Genomic DNA, 22,278 nt, shown 5'->3' with positions numbered 1-22,278 from the left:
AAACAAATACAAGTGACTTTTCTCATTTAAAATCCGTTTGTGCTAAATAAATAGTTCATAATGAAACACAATGAAAAGAGATTCAGACTGACGTCATCTTGCATTATTTTTATCATGGATTTTGCATGCTTGTGTACGATAAGCCTGAAAACACTCTTCCAAGAGGAAAAAACAAATCAAGTGACCCAGAGACTAAACCTGTGTTCGTTAAAAATCATATTCATTCTTGAAAAAAAAAAAAAAAAAAAAAAAAAAACTTGATTGGTAAAATCACAAGGGCTGAAGTCCTTTAGGACCATGTGTAATCCCATGTAAAAGAAACATCAGCACTCGGTTTCAAAGAAAAGTCATGATCGTAAAGCCATGTGGCTCAGAGTTCACTGGCCCTCTTCACAGATGAGCGTGACGGTGCCGTTCAGTAGATCCTCCATGCTGACGGTCACGATTCCAGAGCCGCTGGCAGCTTCCTGCTGATCACCCAGAGCCACAAACACCTGCGGCGACCCTTCAATCTGGGATTGGTCGAGGCTAATCACTTGCTCTTCCTCTTGACCGGCTGCATCCTCACACTGAATCACCTGGAAAGAGTCACAAATACCTTGTTTGTTGACAAGGAAGCCATTTTCTAAAATGAATAATTTATGATTAAATCTTTACTAATTATTGGCATTTGGCATGTTTTGTTTAATAAATATATTGAAGATAGTGTTTTCACATTTCCGTAAACGATACCAGTGAAATTTCATGATCATTTATACCAATTTTGATAGAATAGTAAAAATGTATGTGCTAATGCAAACACTTGTTCATTTATTTTATTTATAATAATAATTATACATCAATAACACTAATAAAACCCCAAAAAATTATAGTGTATATTATAACTGTTATTGCAGTGAAATCATTTAATCATTAAGTAAAACAGATGGAATTCATGGATAACAGTATGATCCTCATATTATTTTTTTTTAAAGTACTATGTACGTTCATCATCCTTTTAAATAATATTTGCATTGCAGAATAAACTTAATTTCACTTCCTACAAATAAATGCACAATTTCTAATTTCTTAAAGAGATATTTCACCCAAAAATGAAAGTTCTGTCATTAATTACTCACCCTCATGTTGTTCCAAATCCATAAGACCTTCGTTCATATTCGAGACGGGAATTAAGATATTTTTGATGAAATCCGAGAGCTTTCTGACCTGACATAGAAAGTAATGCAAGTGACACGTTCAAGCCACAGAAAGGTAGCAAGGACATCATTAAAATAGTCCATGTGACATCAGTGGTTCAACCTTAATTTTACAAAGCTACAAGAACACTTTTTGTGAAAACAACAAAAATTGTGACTTTAGAAGAAAACAAAAATAGCAACTTTATTAAACAATTTCTTCTCTTCTGTGTCATACTTTCATAAGAGTACCGGGATGCATTTGAACAGTGTCCTTACTAATTTTCTGGGCCTTGAAAGTGGTAGTTGTGTTGCTGTCTATGCAGATCATAAAGCTCTCGGATTTCATCAAAAATATCTTAGTTTGTGTTCTGAAGATGAACAGGTCTTACAGGTCAGGAACGACATGAGGGTGAGTAATTAAATGACAGAATTTTTGGGTAAACTATCCCTTTAAATGTTTGAATATGAGAGATTTTTGATTTGGGGCATTATGAGAGGTCGGGGCGTCACCATTTGAGCACTGGAGGCCTGTGTCTGTGCTTCCTCTTGCATGACCTGCAGATGTTTGGACAGGAAGTGCTGCTGGAACTCAGGCTCTGAGGTGAAGTGGAGAGAGCAGACCATACAGCTGAACACAGAGCCGGTCTGACTCGCCTGACCGCTGCATATGTGCTGCTGTAGCTCCTGCTCGCTCGTCATAGTGCTGTCACAGTTCACACACTTCCACAAGTGCACTTCTGAACAACACACACACACACACACACACACACACACACACACACACACACACACACACACGATCAATACTAGCACACGGTAAATGTAACTAACAGTAACAGTAGTAATGACTTTCTAGGATCAGTGGTCACTCCTTACCTTTGTGATTGGTTATCTGGTGTTTTAACAGACTATTTCGGTTGCTAAATGTCTTGTCACACTTGTCACACTGCAGCAGAGATTTGATGGCTTTGTTGCTCTGGGCAGAGGCGCTCTCGGGGTGAGCCGTACGATTGTGGTACCACAGACCAGAGAGTGTCTGAAACAGAAACACATGCAAAATCATTACATTTTTGTTTATTTTATATTTTAGCTTATATATTTAAAATAAATGCATACAAATATATATATAAAATAAATACACATATTATTTAAATAATAATATATTTAATATTAGATTATACAATTATAAAAAAATGTATTATTATAAAAGAACAATATAATGTTATAATGTTGCCCTTGGATAAATGCTTCTTCTATATTCATAAATATAAATTTAAAATAAATATCATTGGGTTTGATATTTTGTATCAAATGCAATTATATGTATTTATTTTTATGTGTAGGTTAAGTATCAAAATACATTTTGGGGTCACTGTACTTGTTTGTTTCATGCATAAACATTGCCCTTTTAAGCAAATTGCACAAAAAGAGAGCTACGTTGTAACAAGTTTCTGTTGTAAGAGAAATACTCCTTTATCATTCAACAGATGAAGTGTGTTGTTCTTACCTGATAGGACTTTTTACACGTCTTGCAGCTGTAAGGTTTGTTGCCGTCGTGAATGTTCATGTGTTTCTCCAGATTGGCTTCGCTGTTGAAGATCTTGCTGCACTCGAGACATTGGTGCAGCTCTTTCGGATGCACCTCCTGGATGTGCTGTCGGAGCTCGTCCAGAGAAGAGAAGCTCACTCGGCATTTCTGGCAGTCATGTGGTTCTGTAATGTCTGACGAGACAAATCACATGTCACTAGTTTAGTTTGTGTTTATTAGAAAGTGAAGCGTATCAAGTGACCGGTGTGGATGTGCTCACTATGAAAGTTCTGGAGATGGACGGACAGCCCGTTGGCTTGTTTGAAGCCTTTGCCGCATTCCCTGCAGACATAAGGTTTGTCTCCCGTGTGCGTGCGGACGTGACGCGTCAGCTCAATGGACTGAGCAAATGAGGCCGAGCAGTACTGACAGCAGTACATTTTTCCTGCAAATGCAGAAATTTCGCCACGTTGGTTTCCACATTTGCTATATATGATATATACATGATATACGTACAAAACATGTTTGAACCATCTCACCCTCAGCATGCTTCTTCTTGGTGTGGTACGAGAGAGCAGCAGCCACGGAAAAGCTCATGTCACAGTGTTTGCAGTGGAAGGGTTTTTCTCCTGTGTGTAGGCGCATGTGGTTCTTCAGAGACGAGGTGGCAGCAAACTTCGCCCCGCACTCCTCGCATGCGTACGGTCTCTCCTCGAAATGTTCAGTGCGTTTATGATATAAAAGACCTGAAAGATATAAGCACTGAACACATAAAACAGTGCTGACAAAAGAGTGATTGGTGTCTAAGGTCCGGCACTTTTCACCTTTCACATATTTATTTTAAATTTAATTTTAGATGTATTGTTTTTACATTTCAACATTTCATACCAGTAAAGTTTCTAGGACACTCTATACCAATTCTAATACCATAGCAAAAAGTAACATGCTAATGAAAACACTTGTTTATTTAATTAATAACAATAATAATAATAATAATTCTAATAATAACACTAACAATAATACTACTAATAATAGTGTATATTATTATTATTATTATCATTTAATTCATAATTAATAACATAATATGTATAATATATGTTAAGAATAACAATATATTGCATATTGTTTTTAAATAAACAAGTGTTTTCAATAACATTTAGCTTAATAATAATAATAATAATAATAAATATTTTTTTGTATAATCATATTAGCAACTAGTATTATAGTGCGTATTTTCATTCATAACATACACAATATCTATATTATTATTATGTACATAATGATAATTAATATTATTTAATTTGTTATATAAACAGAAATATAAAATAAAAAAAAAAAATTACATTTAATGTACTAAATCGTTGTTGTTAAAGTTAAATATTAATATAAATATTAGGTTACACTTTATTTTCAGGTGTCCTTGTTACAGTGTAATTATACATTTAAGTACTGAATAATATTAATTAACTACATGTACTAAATATATGGTTAGGGTTAGGATTAGGGTTTGGCTTAGGGTTACTTGCATGTAATTATGCATAACTAATTGTTTTTATTATAATAGTAATAAATATATAATTATGAATAAATAATTATAATAGTAAGTACATGTAACGTAAAAAGGACACCTTCAAATTAAGAGTTACTAAATATTATTATACTAATGATAATTACAAATTAAATTAAAACAATGACTTCAAGTTTTCAAGTACTTTTGACATCATAATGAAGAGAAACACTAAATTATTATTTATAAGAGGATACTGTTGCAGGCCAGTTTTGGATCTATGTCACTGGTATGAGCCAGCATTTGTTCAACTTGAAAAGGATCACTGCATACCTGAAGAGTGTTTGAAAGTTTTTTCGCACATGTCACATGACACTTGTTCTGTTTTCTTCTTCTTCGCCGGAGGGCCACCATGGACTTCCATGCAGTGCTGGTGAAGGCTCTTCAGTGTCGGAAAGGCCATTGAACACTCTGAGCAGCGCTGCTCCTTCCCCGGCGCAAGGGAACAGCCTTTCTTATGCTTTATCAGACGACACTTAAAGTCAAACGCCTTATTACACCACTCACAGCGGTATGACACAGGGACAGACTTTCTTCGGCCTTTTGTTTTGGGGTCTTCACCATCATCTTCCTCAGAGTCTGCGGTAGATCCTTCCTGCTCAACCTCAGATTTAGCAGAATCTGGCAGAGGCCCTATTTAGAAAAAGAATAAAATATAAAAGATTGTTTCCATCAGATACTTTCAAAGTGATGCCTAACTATCATGTCACTTGGACAGAAATCTCCATGCTCTGAAAGGTCTTCACCGGTATGTTTGAGGTCTTTCAGCTGCGGGACGTTCTGCTGGTTGGCAGACAGCAGCTGGCACAGTGAACTGGCAAACTCTGAGTCACGACTCAAAACTCTCTCGACAGTCTGATGAACTGACTCCAGCTCACCATCGGCTCTCCGACAGCTCTGGAGAAACTGGGACGCACAAAAGTAATATTATATAATGTTGAATTTTATTTTATTTACTCTGCAGGAAACACAAGAGTATGCAGTTAGTTTATTATTCTAATTTATAGAGTGTAAGCAAAGGTGTCTGAGTGGATTTTTAAATATGCATCTGTGCATTTTAGACTAATACTAATACTGTCAAAACTACACTAGCATTTAAAAAGCTTGTGATCGGTAAGTTTTGTTTTAATTATTATTTCGAAAGAAATTAATCATTTTATTCAGCAAGGACACATGGAATTGATCAAAAGTGACAGTAAAGAATTACAATGTTACAAAAGGTTTTCCATTTCATATAAATGCTGTTCTTTTGAACTTTCTATTTCTCAAAGAATTCAGCAAAAAAAGTATCACAGTTTCCACAAAAATATTAAGACCTATTTTAAGCATCGATAATAAGAAATCTTTCTTGACCACCGAAAACTGAAAGTCAGCTTTGTCATCAAAGGCATAAATTAATTACATCTTTAAAAAAATCATACAAAACCAAACTTTTGATATATATGAGAAATTAAGTCTAGAGAAGAGCATTTTGCAAAATATTATATACTCATCGTATTTTACTTATAGTTAGTGATGTCTTAATTTTATTTAATTGTTTAAATAAATCTGTTATGCAACAGCTTTTGACAGCCACTGTGTAAATGAATATATTTCAACAACAAATAGAACTTACAATTTAATTTAAAAACTGCATTATGTGCAATTTACATGTTTGCATACAATTTTTTTAAGTTGACTGCTGATTATTATATTTAAAAATAAATAGTTATTCAATGTAAGTTTGGGCTCTGTTGTTAATTGTTACCTTATAATAATGTAAAAGTGCTCCCTATAGTTTAGATCACAAGCTGACGTAGATTTTTATCCCTAAGAAAATTTGAATTATAATTTAATATATTTTAAGTAAGAGCAATTTGTTCAGTAAGTTGGTTATTGATTTAAAAAAGCTATTTTATGTTTAAGTTTTTTCCATCTGCTGTAAACCGAAACCATATCAAACTGACGTCAGAACTGTGAGTGTGTGTGTGTGTGTGTGTATATGTGTGTGTATATATATATATATACACACACACACACACACTGTTCAGTATGTGCTGTATGCAAATTAAGGCATATATTTAATATATTTAGTATATTTTTCCTCCAGCTCTTACCTCAGCAAATTGCTCTGTCCCATGATCCATTGTGTTCAAACCTTGTTCGAGCAGGTTAATGTCACTGATTGTTTCCAGAATGAGTGATTTGTGCTTAAAGAGCACATCTATGTCTTTAACTAAAAAACAAAACACAGCAAAAATATTTTGGTACACAGAGCAATGGGTTTAATTCACTTATTAAAGATGCAATTTACACTCACCCTTTCAGAGAATTACAAAGCTAGTGACCAAAAGCAGTGTGTTGATTCAAAGTCTTTTTAACACTCACTGGTTTGGAGAAGTTTTTGAGCGTTTGCCTTCTCCTTGACCTCCTGCATGAGGAGCTGCAGCTCTGGACTGTGTGTCTCTATCCACAGCAGAAGCCTCCAAACAGTCACTGCCTGCAGTGAACCATCCAGCGCTGCAGATATCAGCCTCCCAACCACCTCAGCATCTCCTTTCTGTCCCAGAAGAGCTTTAACACACTGAATGGACACAAATATATACATTTAAAAGCTGTTTCCTTGCATTGCATCCACTCTAAAACGTCGATTAATAATGCAACACAGGTACCTCTCTCTCATTTGCATTCATATCTGGACCCATTTTAAGGCTCTGTTCGATAAGCTGGAGGTCTAGATTCAGTTCTGTGAGTCTGTTCTGATACATTCGCAACAAATCCATCCCACTGCTGTCTTCTGTTGTGTCATCTGACAGAGAATAAGTCATCAGAAGTATTAGCTGAGGGAATTTGCTGTGTGATGAAACAGATTAGGTGTTGTTGCCACGTTTCGCTGTTCATACCCCTTGCTTCTTTCAGGGCCTGCAGAAACTGAAGCACATCTGAGGAGCTTTCCTTCACCTCATGGAGCAGCATCAGCAACGTTTCTTCACTTATGGTCATCTCTCGGAGTTTACATAACAAACTTTCCACCACCTCCACAGAGGATGGAAAAGAACAGCACTGCAGCACTACCTTAGGAAGAACAGACACATACACTGAGTTTAAAAGTTTGGCATCAGTGGGATTTTTTGTTGTTGTTGGAAAGAAATTAATACTTTATTCAGCAAGGATGCATTCAATTGGTCAAAAGATTTCTATTTCAAATAAAAGCTTTTCTTTTGAACTTTCTACTCATTAAAGAATCATAAAAAATGTATCAGGTTTTACATAAAAATGTTAAGCAACTACTGTTTTCAGCTTATAATAATGAGAAATGTTTGATCATGTGACATTGAAGACTGGCGTAATTTCAGCTTTGCAACACAGGAATAAATTACATTTTAAAATATATTCAAATAGACAATGGTTATTTCAAATTGTAATAACATTTCACAAAAGTATTGTTTTTACTGCATTTTTTTCTCTCAAATAAATGCAGCCTCTGTAACCATAAGAGACTTTCCAAAAACATTCAATAAATCTAACTAACCTCAAACCTTTAAATGGTAGTGTATATATCACAGATTATAACCAGTGTGTACTGTTGTACTGTTCTATATAAAAAACTGTAAGGGACAAATATACCTCTTTTTCCACTTCATTTGTACATGTGTTAACTGCGTTGGTCAAAAGCTCTGAGAGGTTGCTGACACTGGAGAGGTGATGAGATAGTTCTGATATAGACCACCGAACTCCTGATGCAGGAACTGTAAGTAAAGAGACCAGTCTCTTTATTTGTACATTCACTCAAAGTTTAGCAAATTCTGCCTGAAATGTTTAGTCATTTTAGTATACTTTTAATACCCCGTGATTCAAAACTTCACACTTTCACTCAACCCAGGTCAGCTTACCTTCTGGTTCGGGACAACTCTTGTTTCCCTTGTCCTCCAAAACTGACCCCGGCTCAGGATTTAAACATTTTAGCTGTTCTAACAAAGTAAGGACTGTTTGAGCTGACAGAACTTTCTCAACTTTCACAAAGTTTAGCAGGCGCTGGTAAACCTCATCTGCTGATGGATCTCCTCTGAAGCTCTCCAATATGACCTGCAGAAGATCAGGAGTAACGTCTGAATCCAGTCCTAACTGTTTCTTTAGATCATCAATATGCTTTAAAGGAACAGTTCATTCTAAACTGAAGATTTGCTGAATATTTATTTACCCTCTGGCCATCCAAAATGTAGATGAGTTTGTTTATTAGAGATTTGGAGAAAATTAAACATTAAGTGACTAGCTCTCCAAAAGATACTTGCAGTGAATGGGTGCCGTCAGAATGAGAGTCCAAACAGCTGATAAAAACATCACAATAATCCAGAAATAATCCACACATCTCCAGTTCATCAATTAATGTCTAGTAAGGTGAAAAGCTGCATGTTTTTAATACAATAAACAGTTCATCATTACATTTTTTAGCTTTTCGCTTCAGGCTAAAATGAGTCCTCTATCCATAATATTGCTTTCTCCAGTGAAAAATGTTGAAATCAAACACTGTTTACAAGCAAAAACAGTTGTAAACAAATATGTTAGTGGATTTTGATGTGAGAGGACAACACCCTTTCACTGTAGGAAGCATTATTACAAATTATTTTGAGCAATGGCATGAAGTCAAAAATGTTTAATGATGGATTTGTTTATTACAAATACACAACCTTTCACTTCAAAAGATGTTAACTAATAGACTGGAGTCGTGTGGATTACTTGTTGATTACTGTGATGTTTTTATCAGCTGTTTGGAGTCCCATTTTGACGGCACCCATTCACTAAAGAGGATCCATTGGCGAGCAAGTGAAGTAGTGCTACATTTCCTCAAATCTGTAATGATGAAGGCCTGAGAGTGAGTAAATTTTAGCAAATCTTCATTTTTGTGTGAACTTTATTTAAGAATTGAATTATCAAAACTTTTATCTCTTTTTTTATTATGATTTCACCTGGCGCTCTTCTGTGGATACTGTATCCCACATTTCAAGAACCTTAACATATAAGCGTCCATTCTGGAGGATTTTTGTGATACCAGCTTGATTTTGAGAGATCAACTCAACTGCACTGTCCTCTGAAAATAGAAATAAACATCATTCATAAAAACCACTGGAACAAAGTGATCTCAAACAGGAATCTCTACTATTAATAAGTAAATTTTTTACCTTCAAAACTATTTTTGGCCTTTTTAAGCTCTTCTGATTCAGACGGCTCCTTAACACAATGTTTAATAACTTGAGGATTCATCGCCTCAGTCTCAGTTTCCACAGAAGTCTGCTTCATGAGGTCAGTGAGAATGTTCTTACAGCCAACGGCCACATCAAACATCTGCAAGCTGTCTGCAGCGGCGATGAGTCGGGTGAAGTTGTGTTTACCGGGAGGCAGTTTACCAGTGTACACCATGTCCAGAAGAGAAGAAAACTCTCGAGAGGACAGTAAATCTGTGTCGATCGAGATGCTGTCAGAACCTTCCAGAACAGACTTAAATAACATACTGGAGGCCGCCAGCACTAGCTTGTGAGCGGGGTGCGGGGTCTCACCCACCAGGATGGAGCAGTCGCAAAACTGCTTCTCTTTACGTAAAGCATGCAGCTGCTGCATGAGCTGCCGGCTGTAGTTTGGGAGCTCCATCTTGTACCTGTAGAGGTGCAAAAGAGGAAATGCAGAACAATGAATCAAGTAAGTTTATCCTTAAAGTGAGAAAACAATATGTCAACGTGTTAAGAAAAAAATTATATAGTTTCTGACCCCACTGACAGATATTTGAGCTTGTTTTGAGCATAAACTTAGAGTCAATATCTTAAATTATTTTGGTTTGCAAGTAAACGTAAGGTATTCTATTTGAAATATTTCAAACAATTCAATTAATTTTTATTTATTTATTTAGCCTCAAAAAACAAGACTTCATGTCTTAAGTTATTCTCCCACTCAAGTAAATGTATCTTTATTTAAGTAAGTTTAGATATTGGAAGCAAAAAATTATGCTTATATAAAAATAATATTATTTCCCTCATTATTATTATCCCTTATTCCATTTATTTTTCTGATAAACTCACTTGGAGCTTTTTTTTTTCTTTCAGAAAACAAGATGTATTTTCTTAAGCCATTTTCCTTCTCAAAACTTGCATTTAAAGGTTTAAGATGTTCTAGATATTTGTAATGGGAGACAAGACAAAAAAAAAAATAATAATAAAAAATAAAATAAAATAAAAAACGTGCTCAAAGACGACCAAACATTTTTTTTGGAGTGAAATATACATATCCTGTTCCTAAATTAAAGTGCAAGAGGTCCTTGACAGAAACCTACTCATCCACGGCTGCTAATAGTACACCATAACTGCTCTAAAAGCATTTAATTATTATGACAAATGAAATATAAGTAAAATGAAAACAAACACAATTCATACGGTGTTATTGTAACTGAAAGTGAGACATGTTAGCCTGTTTATTCCAAGTTTAAGGAAATAATAAGGATAAACGATGCCATAATCACATGCAGTGAGTGACATTTCAGTTCGCCGCTAACCTGACATGCTATCTGATGCTACTATAAAAAATAAAAGCAGCAAAAAATACAAACAGCACAATATTAGAACCAAATGCTTGTGCCTCTTACAGTAAACTACAGCTACACACTTCCCCTTTACCTTTAAATTCAAATGATCCAGCTCTTTATTTAAAGTCCTTCGAAGGACAACATTCCGCTGCGCAATAAAGATTCGGCCCAAAACACTCCGACAGTGCGCATGCGCGTACAGATGAGCGAGCCATGACATAATGCGCATGCGCGTCACGATTTGCCTCCCTTTATATACGCATGCGTATAAAGAACAGCTGGTTTTCAGGAAGCTTTTGAAAGGATGATTAGAAACGTTAGAAACAGACAAATACTCCACCACAGACATCAATCATGTACTCACGACAAGCACCCAAAAACCTTTATGACTTTATGGATACAAAATGCACGAATATCGTGTGTGTTTAAATAATTACCGATTAATTATATTAAATGCCCTTTATTGCCAGATAAGTTTATAGTTGTAAATCACTCCAAAACATTTTATAATGTCGTATTAACCACTTGGGACCCAGTAAGATACTGCTGTCATCTGCAAAAGTTCATATAAAATAATTGTATGGAAAATGCATAATATAATATAATATAATATAAATTTGTTATGCAATTGTCATAAATATTTATTTTCAAATTTATTTAAATTAAACATCTCAGAAACATCTTTATGGTTTTCTTGCTAAAGATATGTTTTCATATTTTGAGAGATAGCTTATTGCAGTCAAACAAGGTTAAAAAAACAACAACTGTAAAATACAATTTTATTGCAAGCCCCCGAATAAATAAAGTATTAGTAAATTGGCAACACCGATTTCTGCTGATTAAAATTACGCAATAAATCAAAATTTGTATAACATCTCTGTAAAAATGCTTTAAAAAGTAGGGTTTTCAATGCAGGTTAAAACCATATGCATATTTTATATTTATAGTGATATAAATACAGTGATATGGACGATATATATATATATATATATATATATATATATATATATATATATATATATATATATATATATATATATATATAACCATATCACTGTATTTATATCACTATAAAATGAAATATGCATATGCTTTTAACATATTTTAATATTCTTTTCTTTCTTTCTTTTTTTTTTTTTTTTGCTGTCTTAAGATGCTGACTGATTGGATCAGAAATAAAACAGTAACAGAAACATACAACCCTACAACTTTAATACAAATTAATATAAATGCTCCTATCAAAGTAATATTCCTGCAACTGTTCTACGCACAAATTACACATCTGAAGATGTAAAAAGAATATTTATTGCCCATATGAAAGAACATACAGAAAAGTTCACACAAACGCCTGCATACTATTTGAAGTAGCAGAACATGTCTAAACTATTTAGCAATGCTGTAATATTTCCTACTTCTGGAAATGTGTCCTATTTCTCCTCATCTTTCTAGACATCTCTCCACTGCTGTGTTTTGATGAGGTTATTTACATAAAACAAAGACTAAATATTTTTTAATATTCAAGTTGCTCATGCATTCTTAAATATGTACGAGCTCTATTGCAGTGCCATCACAAGCTTCTTGTCAACAAAGGATTTACAGAGACTTACTGTTTTACACACAACATATGATCAGATCATAATCCCTGAACATGACATTGCAACAAACAAGGAGGAATTCCGATTTTCCTTGAAATGGAACGTCCTTTGAGGAAATCTCGACCCGTATTTTTCACAGTCATGGTAAGCACGACCACAAAATCTTGCAGAATGCATCAACATCTTTCAATATTAAAAGCCAGCATGATGTTTTAAAGCAAAAAGACACTTTTAAAGTTGTTTCAATAACAAAATAAAAAACAAAACAACCAAAAAATAAAATAAAGACTTCATCCCAAGAATGAACATCTATGTGTAATTCAAGCTTTATCCTTGTTCAGACATTGTCAGCATTGTTCCACTCAGTGTCCTAACAGCCCAGTGCCTGAACAAAAGGAAACAAATATGGTAGATCGTGAATAATATTTCTTAATATAATGTTTCTGGATTCTTTCACAAAGGATTTAAAGATTAAAATGCATATCTGACCACAACCACAAAATAGTGTATTCATACCTTTAAATTTCTTCAGGCATACAGACTAGAAAAAAGAAAGAAAAAAAAAAGTGCAGAAATAGATAATTGAAAATGGGACAGACCGCTTAGAGAATTTAAGCAGACGTAAACAGCACTTACCTTGATAAACATCATCCATTGCAGCATAATCAGCAATAGGTTCATCAGCCTGTAGAGGAAAAAGTCAATTTAAAAGTTTGCAGTCAGTATGTTTTTTTTTCTTTGAAAGAAATACTTTTATTCAGAAAGGACAAAAGATTAAATGTTAAACATTAATAATAAGAAATCAGCATATCAGAATGGTTCCTGAAGGATCAGTGACACTGACTCAAGTCTGGAGTAATGTTGCTGTACATTCAGCTGTGATATTTCAAATTGATGCAGCATTCTTTCAAGAACACAGCCAATGTATCAACTCCCATCAAAAATACTTGAGAGTTGTACCTTAAGGCAAATGATGCTCTCTGGAATAACTCCAAGACTTCCTAGTGTGGCAGAGTCATCTGTTAAACAGCGCCCATCAATGGAGAGGTTTTGGTCGAATGGAGCCACAGAGAATGCATGCATGATCTGTGGATGCAATCATTTCAAATAAGACATCACGATGCATCACATAAAAAAGGATATACTCAACTGTCACAGCAATAAAAGACCTGGATCTTTAGCTCTTTGAGTGTCTGGTTGGCAGAGACGATGAGGGCTTTCTCCCCGCGGAGTTTCCGGTGCCTTGTGCTCCTCCTGATGCCAGACTTGGACGCGGCGGTCACAGGGGCCACAGAAAAAGAGCCGGTCTCGTTCAGCTTCTGCCGTTTGGCTCCACCCTCAGACTGATTTAAAGGAGGAGGCATGAGACATAGACAGATAGTCATACAGACAAGCAGACGGATCTTTAAACATACCTGGCTGAAATCTGGATCGTTCTCTCCATCTATCTTTGGCTCTTCTCTTTCATCCTCTACATCTGATCCACTCACACTGAACTCAGGGGCAGATTCCTTAATCATCTGTAACAAACAGCCCAGATGAGTTATTCCTGGATGTACTCACACTCATAGTGCTTAGGGTTAAATCGATCATGCAAAAACTCACCCTTTTCTTGTCAATGACTTTGCGAACATACACGGTGGCCTGGGCATACTCCCTCATGTCCCTCTGCTGCTGGAATATGAAGCCCTCTCTGCATTCCCGACACAGATCTAAGAGCACACAACACACATTCTCACATGAAACACAATGCCTGTTTGAAAAACTCCTGGCTGAGGGTTGTCGGTTTTGCTCACCTGGATGAGTCTGGTATTGCACAATGCCGTTGTCTTGTGTTTTGTCATGAATCCGACATATGGAGATGACCTGGTCCACCAGAAACATTCTGCTGATCACCTCCCATTCAGCAGGCCAGAGAAGAGCTATACTGTGCATTGACAGACACAAACAATCAGACTTAAAAGTGCCCTTTTAATTCTTAAAATGTAAAAAAAAAAAAGTATAATTTCAAACATTTCTAATTAAGAGCTATGTTGCTTAATTCTTTGATGAACAAAGTTCAAAAGAACAGCAGAAATCATTCGCAACATTATAAAAGATTTTATAATTACTTTCAGGCAATTTAATGAATCCTTGCTTATTTCTTTAAAAAAATCCTCACTGACGCCAAACTTATGAACCTGGACATTTGAGAGGTCAGGAGTGAGTAACTCACTGTTGAGCATCTCCTTGCAGCATGGAGTCATATGTGAACATGAAGCCTCCGTGAGGACAGAGCAGGATACTGTTCCCCACACTGGACACTGGGTTGCCCTTTGCTGGCCTCCTGTAGAGATCAGGTATAACAGAAGACGTTACAATAATTTAGGAAACATCAAAATTATTCATATTTAAAGTGAAAAATTATCTTAAAAGTTTTATCATTACCTGATAAATTTCCTCCATTCATCTACAAAGTAATGAGGCACAATGTACAGAACATCTGTGTCCTAAAACACAATTCAAACCAAAGTCAGTTAGCTGAAAATAATATTGAAATACTGATGTGTTCACCCTCTAACATCATGGAAAAACCTGAAATGGAATCCTTTAATTTGGAAAATGGCATCACCTGTGGCCATTTCTGCAGTGTGGGCCGATTCTTCTCCTGGAAGAGGTTGAGCAGCGAGCTTTTCTGTTCATTTGCCATCATTCTGTTCAAAGCCTCATTTTCTTTACCTTCTCTTTCCAGTCTCTGAAAGACACGGGACATCTTAAAACCTTTGCCCAAAAATGCTCTGTAAGCAGCTCAGAAGGTTATGAGTGTCCCATGAGAGTTAACTGATCAATTTATTACCATGCACTGCTGACAGGACTCGTGAGTTTGCGGGAACTCTGGTGCTTTGGGGAAATACATCCGAAGTTTATTCCACACCTCAGCAGAAACCACCCGCCTGTCATTTTCTATTATACTCAGACCACCTACAGGGGAAAGAGACAATACAATTATATAAATCAACCTTGCTGATGAATAATACAGACTTTCAAATAATTAAATATTAATTTAAAATGTTCATTTAATGACAACAAGTTTGTGCATCACTAAAAACATCATTAAACAGTATAGACACACTACTAAATACTGAACTATAATATGAAATATAATAAACGAAATACCGTGATAGCAGAGGATGTCTTCATTAAAGTTTTTCATCTCTTCACCATCCCTCTCTTCATTATCTCCATCGGCTAACACAATGAAAAAAGAAAATAAACAACTAAAAGACAAGAGCAAAAGCCATAAACAAAATTGATTAGTCTCAGTACCTTTAGATCCTGAACTGCTGCTTCTCTCTCCGTTAACTTTGCTGCTGTTGTGTTTGGTTTCCTCCTCGTCTTCCTCTAGCTGGTCTAATGCCAATTGTCTCCAGCTCCTTAGAGAAGCCTTACCGATCCAGAAACCTGATTCATCACTAAATACAGCCAACATAAACACCAGATCAGCTTCATCAAATATCTAATGAACTGCATTAGCAGGGTTATTATAATGAACTAAAACTATGAATAAAATATTTCATTAATCTGAAGTAGTAAAAATTTCAAGAAAAACTATATAGACACAAAATTGATAAAACTTTCAAATTAAAATGGAAAATATAAAAATAAAACCAAATTCAAAACAATAAAGACTATAATAGCATGTCATTGATATAACTGTGCAGTAAAAGCATCTGCTGGAGATCCAGGTTAAAGCAGCACTCATACCTTTTTAAAGGGGCTTTGACTAGATTCATGACCTCTCTGTAATCTTCATTCAGCTGGTTTTTCAGTCTGATCACCCGACATCGCTGAGTGACACAGTCTCTGCAGAGCGATGACTCTAAACACCATCCAGGATGAATGAATATATGTATAAAACACAGTAATGAACAGTTAAAGAGTTTTGACAAAAAAAGTCTTACGGCCTAGTCTAGATATTCCTCCATAGCGGCCGAAAAGGAGATCAGCGGCCTTCGAGGATATTCTTTTAACTTCGGCAATGTTGTCTGGGTGCAGTTTGCCATGGGAACACAAGAACTGGCTGTTGTCAATTTCCTTGATGGCCGTGGAGTCATCAAGCCATTTCTTAAGCCACTCCAGAGGCACAAACTCATACGATTGGCCTAAAAGCACAAACGGCATTAGCCCAAAGCATTCATTTCTTCTTGAAAATGAAAAGAGATGCTTTCACACAAATACAAAAGTCTTAAAACTGGTTACACTATTGTTCAAAAGTTTGGGGTTAGTACTTAAAAAAAGCAATTAATACTTTTATTCAGCAATGAAGAATTAAATCCATTAAAATGTTTTAAACAAATTCAAATATGCCCCCTTTTTTTACTCTGTATTCATCAAAGATTCCTGAAAATATAGCCCAATTGTTTTCAACAATAATAATAGGAAACAGCATATTAGAATGCTGTCTGAAGGATCACGTGACACTGAAGACTGGAGTAATAAATTGTAAAAATGTTCCACAGTATTACCGTTTACAGTTTGATCAAATAAATGCAGACTTAAGAAACATAAAAAATCTTACCAATCCCAAACTTCTGAATGGTAGTGTAAATATAACAATATTTAAGATTGAAAAAAGGGAGATTAACAGTTGATATTGTTAGAGAAACTAATGCACAGGGCATTTTTACGGACCGTCTTCTGCAGGTAACAATTCGTAGAGCTCCTTCACCTCCTCATGTTTGGCTTTGCCTTTGTCAACACTCTGCTTTCGCATGTCTGCCATCTCATTGCACCACTCCTCAAACTTCTTGTTGTCCTGGTCAACCAGCTTCTGAAGAAAAGCTAAAAACCAAACAAATACATCTTATGATGTACGTATAACACTAACAAAAAATATTGTATAATAAATGTAAAGAAAATGACTCTCCACTTAATGTCAATCACAGTACTTGAAAATGTGATTGATTAATCCATAATATCTCAGTCAGTATTACCTGGTACTTCAATGTTAGTTTCTGTTTGGTCAATCTCTTCCATCTGCTGTTTGTACACTAACATGTACGCGTTTCTCGAACAGTGATAGCCTTTGCTACATTTTGGCTTTCGGGTTTGAGACTTGGCAGTCTCGGCTGCAATGTAAACAAGAATAAGCAATAAAGTACACTTTTGCATTTTCATGTTTTTCGAACTGCAGCTACAAAAACGAGACACCATTAAAAGTAAACTGTCCAACTGTTACCGATGTCTTCCTCAATGCCCAGCTGAAGTTTCTTGCCCTCCATTTTCTCGATCTCCTCATCATTGAATTTGTACCAGTCGTTAGTGTGGGCGTCTCTTACATGAGCGATGTAGTGGCCAGAATATGCACTCACGCCACGATGAATCAACACCGCACTGAGCTCATACGTACACTTCTCTTGAATTAAGAGGTGGAGGAAGAAAAAAGAATCAAGCAACATCAATTAAATACATTAGCTCAGATTCCTAAATTGCATACACTATTTTCTGAAAAATATGTGGCCCGTAAAATGTGAATATTTTTCATTCAATACTTGTATTCAGCATTAAATGTATCAAAAGTGATAGTAAGACAAAATATTTCTATTTCAAATAAATACTGTTCTTCGGAAAAATGTACCATGGTTTACACAAAAAACTGTTTTCAGTTGATAATAAGAAATGTTTCTTGAGCAGCAAATCAGCATACTAGAATGATTTCTGAAGGATCATGTGACACACTGAAGACTGGAGTAAAAATGCTGAAAATTCAGCTTTAACATCATAGAATTAAATTACATTTGACTTTACATTCAAACAGAAAACAGTTGTTTTAAATTCTAATAATAATAATAATTCACAACATTACTGTTTATACTGTAGTTTTGATTTTGGGGAGCATAAGAGACTTTTTCAAAACCATTAAACAAGTCTTTTCAACTACAGTGTATAAACTAAAAGCACAGTATACCCTGTCCTTCCAAAAATGGTTGCATGTCAAGAACTTCTGGAAAACTAATGAAGGTGTTGAGTTTCTTCTTATGACCACTTTGCCTATAAAAGCAGAGAAAGATGAGAAACAAATGATTAAAATGTCTATCAAACATTTAGTAACAGGTCTGATAATTGACAAGTTACGACACTCGCCTATCAAAAACAAAACGCATGAGCTGAAAATTGAGTGTGCGGGGAAGACTCTGGAGTTTGATCCGACGGGTGGCGTTCTGTTTACTCTGACAGCTCTCGCAATAGTAGCGATTATCACCGTCCAGCTTCTCCTCCTAAACAGCATGAGGAACAACACATTGAGACCCTCAATATCTGATCTACACTGACATATGGAGCTGTCAGGCACAGAAATGTGAGATCACCTTAAGAAACTCTGTTACACACTCCGTGAGGTTTTTGTGTCCTTGAATGTTCAACTCCAGCTCATAAAATCGTGATGGTAGAGGAGACTCGCGTCCACATTTGTTGCATCTGGCATAACATTAAAAACAAGCACTAATTACTATATTATAACGTATTAAGCTCAGAGTGAGAGTAATGAAAATAACATTTGTTTAGAATAACTTACACTGTGACATAAGAGAACTGTCCACAAAATTGCTGTTGAATGACATTTTGGAGATTTGGGTCCTTCTGCTTTGAAAGTGTGTCTTCAAGAAGTGAGAGGAAGAGTTTGGAAAATTCCTGAGCATCCTAAAAATAAAAGAAACCCGCATTTTGAGCTTTCCCATGATCCATAGGGCACTCTGACATGCTTCATCTTGTGCTGGCCTACCTGCTGTTGTCCTGTGTCGAGCCCAAGAGCCTTGACCAGCCCCGAGGGGTCGATATACCGTCTGTTGCTGTTCTGTAGCAATGCAAACAGATACTGGAGATGTTCACAAATCGTCCGGGGTTCATAATCTGCAAGATAATGTGCACAAATGAGAAAACGCTTTTTAAATAAATGGTGCTTTTCTAAGTTTTGAACACATATTTAATACTTTCAGTATTGTACCCTTCACGCTTAGCTTCAAAGTATCTCCAGTTAGAGTAACTAAATGGCAATTGTCACTACAAAAAATGTTGCATTCTACAACGGCATAATATTTTCCCAATTACAAGTAAAGCATCTTAACAATAAAACCATTCAGGCTTTAAAAGAAAGACCCTTCAGCTCACCTGAATCCGTGTTGTGCCCTTCTGCTCTGGAATTCTGAAATCGATATAAGGCTCTACGAAGCTCCAGATTGTGGAACCACACCTGGAGGAAAGTGTTCACGTAACATGTGGCGCCAAGATTCGTCAAGCCCACAAATGTATTCCAACAGAGAGAGCAATCACATAAATGATGATTAATAAACTTGCCCTTAGGAATTTGAGGATCCTTGGATTTTAGTTATTGTCAACGAATACTAGGACTATTAAAGATCTATTTACTTAACTGAATCAAAGCTAAAATAAAATAAAATAGAAATATTGAAATAAAAACTTTCTAAAAAAAGAAAAAAAAGAAAAATTAGAAATGTTGCCTTGGCAACTAACTAAAACAAATACGTTTAAACTTAAGTACAAAAATTACTAACAATTACTATTTTATATATATATATATATATATATATATATATATATATATATATATACACAGACACAATACAAAAAATAATACAATTACTAAACTAAAATTAAAATGAAAACTAAACATATAATATAAAGAATTATAATAATATAAAAACCCATTTAAAATATTAGTTAATACTATAATAATAACATATACATAACACTAAAATAGCACTATTTCATTCTCTATGTATTAGCATTCTACAGTACAGATTCACCTACTGTATGGTTTTCATCATTTTAAACTAAACTATGTTATTCAGCGTACTTTATCTCGTCTTTCAGAGTTTGGGTCATCGATGTTGTGGAAGGCATTTTCATCAATTTCTCCCAACCACGATTGTTCCCCAATACCGACTAGACAGTTGGGATTCCCTCTACAGTTCCTCCTGTGTGGCAGCAAAAAATGTTTAGGGTGAGACGGTGATGAATACTAATGAACACGTTTTCACAGTTGTTTCATTGAAACTGTTACTTTAAATCAAAATGACAGTTAATGCACTCAACAGCATGGATAGAATTAAACAAAGAGAAAAGTAAACACAGATCACTATCGCCACCACATTACCTGCACGTCCCTCTTTTGCACGCCAGCACTGCTATCCTATAAGCTAACTCGATATGTTCATGTGTGATGTCCTCTGGTTTAACCGTCTCTGCCCACTGCCAAGCAGCTTTTTCCAGCTGCAACCGAGGAGCCATTCTGCACAACGAAAAGCAAGTCTTTAGAATTACACAAAATACACTTGAACAGACATGTACAGACACCCTGAAAACAGAAAACACAACAAACACACACTTTTAGAGAGTTACACAGAGACCACATACTGCACACAGCAATAAATAATGAAAAAACAAACAGACATCTTACACAGAAAATCACATCACACACATTTGACAGATAAACACATCTGTGTGATGCACAGGCCTTGCATCACTGGTCCAGCATGCACAATACTTTTGATTTTACCCCAAACATCAGAATAACACTCTAATGACAGCTAATTTATTTTAACAAACAAACAACTGGCAAACACAGCAAATAATATTGCAGAAGCGTCCCCATTAGCACATACATTTTTGATTATCCCATCAACATAATTCACAGTTTAGATTACAACATACCGTCAAAAATAAATACGCCGGTTTACGGGCTCAACATAGCTGTATTGTTTTATAAATCTTTAGTAAACACAATATTATTGATGTTTTCATCGAGGCTGCGCAGTTAGCATGCTAGCAGCTAGCTCTTGACTTATTTTCATTAAATACATGCACCTGGCGTGAATTTACCAAGAGATTCTTGACTGTGAAGATGCTTTCATAAATATAGGAATTTTAAAGCACACTTTATTTATGGTACGTTTGTATTTAGCGCCTTTGCGTCAGCTTTTATATAAATATTTTTGTCCCTTCGTCAGTTTCAAACTTCTATGAGACGTACGTACTTACGCGTGACGTAATCGCGGCGTCTGACGCTACGCCAGTGCGTCAGCGGGCCGCTCAATGTCGCGCTGCTGCCACATGGCAACGCACTGTTTTCCTTGACTTTCTCGCTGCTCTGGAAAAAAATACAATGCACTGAGTTGTTGAAATAAAAAACAAACTCTTGAAAGCACAGGATAATGCGCTGTTTTTGAGCTAGATTACATTTAAATGACCACAAATGGCTCATTCCCCTTTGACACAGAAGACCTATGCTAAAGTACACCACAAACTGTACAAACAGGTTTCTGTACATTTCTCCTCTGTTTATTTATTTATTTATTTATTTATATTTTTGCATCTTGGAAAAGTTAAATGGGCGTCATAGTTTTAAAAAAAACTATGTTCATACAAATAATGTGGCCTAATTATTTGTATGAACATAATATAATAATTAATATAATAATAATAATCAGTCTCTGAACAAAGGGGGTCAGTATCAAAAGTCGCAGTGATCTTGTGTGCTAAACCATATATTGATAAATTATATTTTCTTCACTTTAATCACATTTTTGTGGGAATTTTGCGGAACGTATTCCCATGGTATCATGTCACATTTACACACTTAAAAGAGTCAAGTCCAATGAAACTTTTAATAAGAAGTTTTTGTTAAAGACCCTAAAGGTTTAAAAGCTTTTTATTGGACTCTGAACTTTGAATGAGAACATGTCATACAGAGGTTTCTGTGTCACAGGAAGGTCATGAATTAAGTCTAGAGAAAAGGAATTTAGGCAAAATTGTGGTATGATGGCTGAGTTTTCTTTACTGTTGTGAACTGAAGTTTGTTCTGT

The 22,278-nt window shown here is 35.5% G+C and overlaps 2 protein-coding genes across 10 annotated transcripts; both read right to left on the bottom strand.

The window, feature by feature from the left end:
• Positions 1–93: 93 nt before the first annotated feature.
• zbtb40 (zinc finger and BTB domain containing 40) lies at positions 94–11,065 on the bottom strand. 2 transcript variants are annotated; one of them, XM_042733831.1, is made up of 17 exons: positions 10,915–11,065; positions 9,433–9,905; positions 9,220–9,341; positions 8,146–8,338; positions 7,880–8,001; positions 7,156–7,327; positions 6,925–7,061; positions 6,641–6,836; positions 6,370–6,488; positions 5,020–5,179; positions 4,547–4,906; positions 3,246–3,452; positions 2,987–3,151; positions 2,686–2,900; positions 2,055–2,214; positions 1,689–1,915; positions 94–578 (listed from the first exon to the last, which is right to left on the bottom strand). In XM_042733831.1, exons 2-17 carry the CDS (start codon positions 9,896–9,898, stop codon positions 378–380), a joined length of 3,222 nt encoding a protein of 1,073 aa, XP_042589765.1. In that variant the 5' UTR covers positions 9,899–9,905; positions 10,915–11,065; the 3' UTR covers positions 94–377. The 2 variants fall into 2 exon arrangements, with proteins under 2 accessions (XP_042589765.1, XP_042589767.1); XM_042733833.1 differs by lacking the exon at positions 10,915–11,065 and adding an exon at positions 10,884–10,903.
• A 1,041-nt stretch (positions 11,066–12,106) lies between these two features.
• On the bottom strand, positions 12,107–21,578 carry usp48 (ubiquitin specific peptidase 48). 8 transcript variants are annotated; one of them, XM_042733826.1, is made up of 28 exons: positions 21,451–21,578; positions 20,571–20,705; positions 20,271–20,391; positions 19,565–19,706; positions 19,179–19,306; positions 18,972–19,096; positions 18,766–18,874; positions 18,542–18,675; positions 18,366–18,448; positions 17,637–17,816; positions 17,392–17,526; positions 17,090–17,239; positions 16,360–16,560; positions 16,163–16,277; positions 15,725–15,870; positions 15,575–15,646; positions 15,255–15,379; positions 15,030–15,152; positions 14,846–14,907; positions 14,634–14,744; positions 14,215–14,345; positions 14,024–14,130; positions 13,834–13,938; positions 13,588–13,761; positions 13,379–13,504; positions 13,055–13,103; positions 12,935–12,959; positions 12,107–12,803 (listed from the first exon to the last, which is right to left on the bottom strand). In XM_042733826.1, exons 2-27 carry the CDS (start codon positions 20,702–20,704, stop codon positions 12,937–12,939), a joined length of 3,111 nt encoding a protein of 1,036 aa, XP_042589760.1. In that variant the 5' UTR covers position 20,705; positions 21,451–21,578; the 3' UTR covers positions 12,107–12,803; positions 12,935–12,936. The 8 variants fall into 8 exon arrangements, 7 of the variants coding, with proteins under 7 accessions (XP_042589760.1, XP_042589762.1, XP_042589758.1 ...); XM_042733828.1 differs by having other exon boundaries at positions 21,455–21,560; XM_042733824.1 differs by lacking the exon at positions 21,451–21,578 and adding an exon at positions 21,128–21,444.
• Between the last annotated feature and the right edge of the window lie 700 nt (positions 21,579–22,278).

This window comes from Cyprinus carpio, chromosome B11, assembly GCF_018340385.1.
Source record: "Cyprinus carpio isolate SPL01 chromosome B11, ASM1834038v1, whole genome shotgun sequence".
Classification (NCBI taxonomy): Eukaryota; Metazoa; Chordata; class Actinopteri; order Cypriniformes; family Cyprinidae; genus Cyprinus; species Cyprinus carpio.
This window is presented reverse-complemented; position numbering and strand designations above follow the sequence as displayed.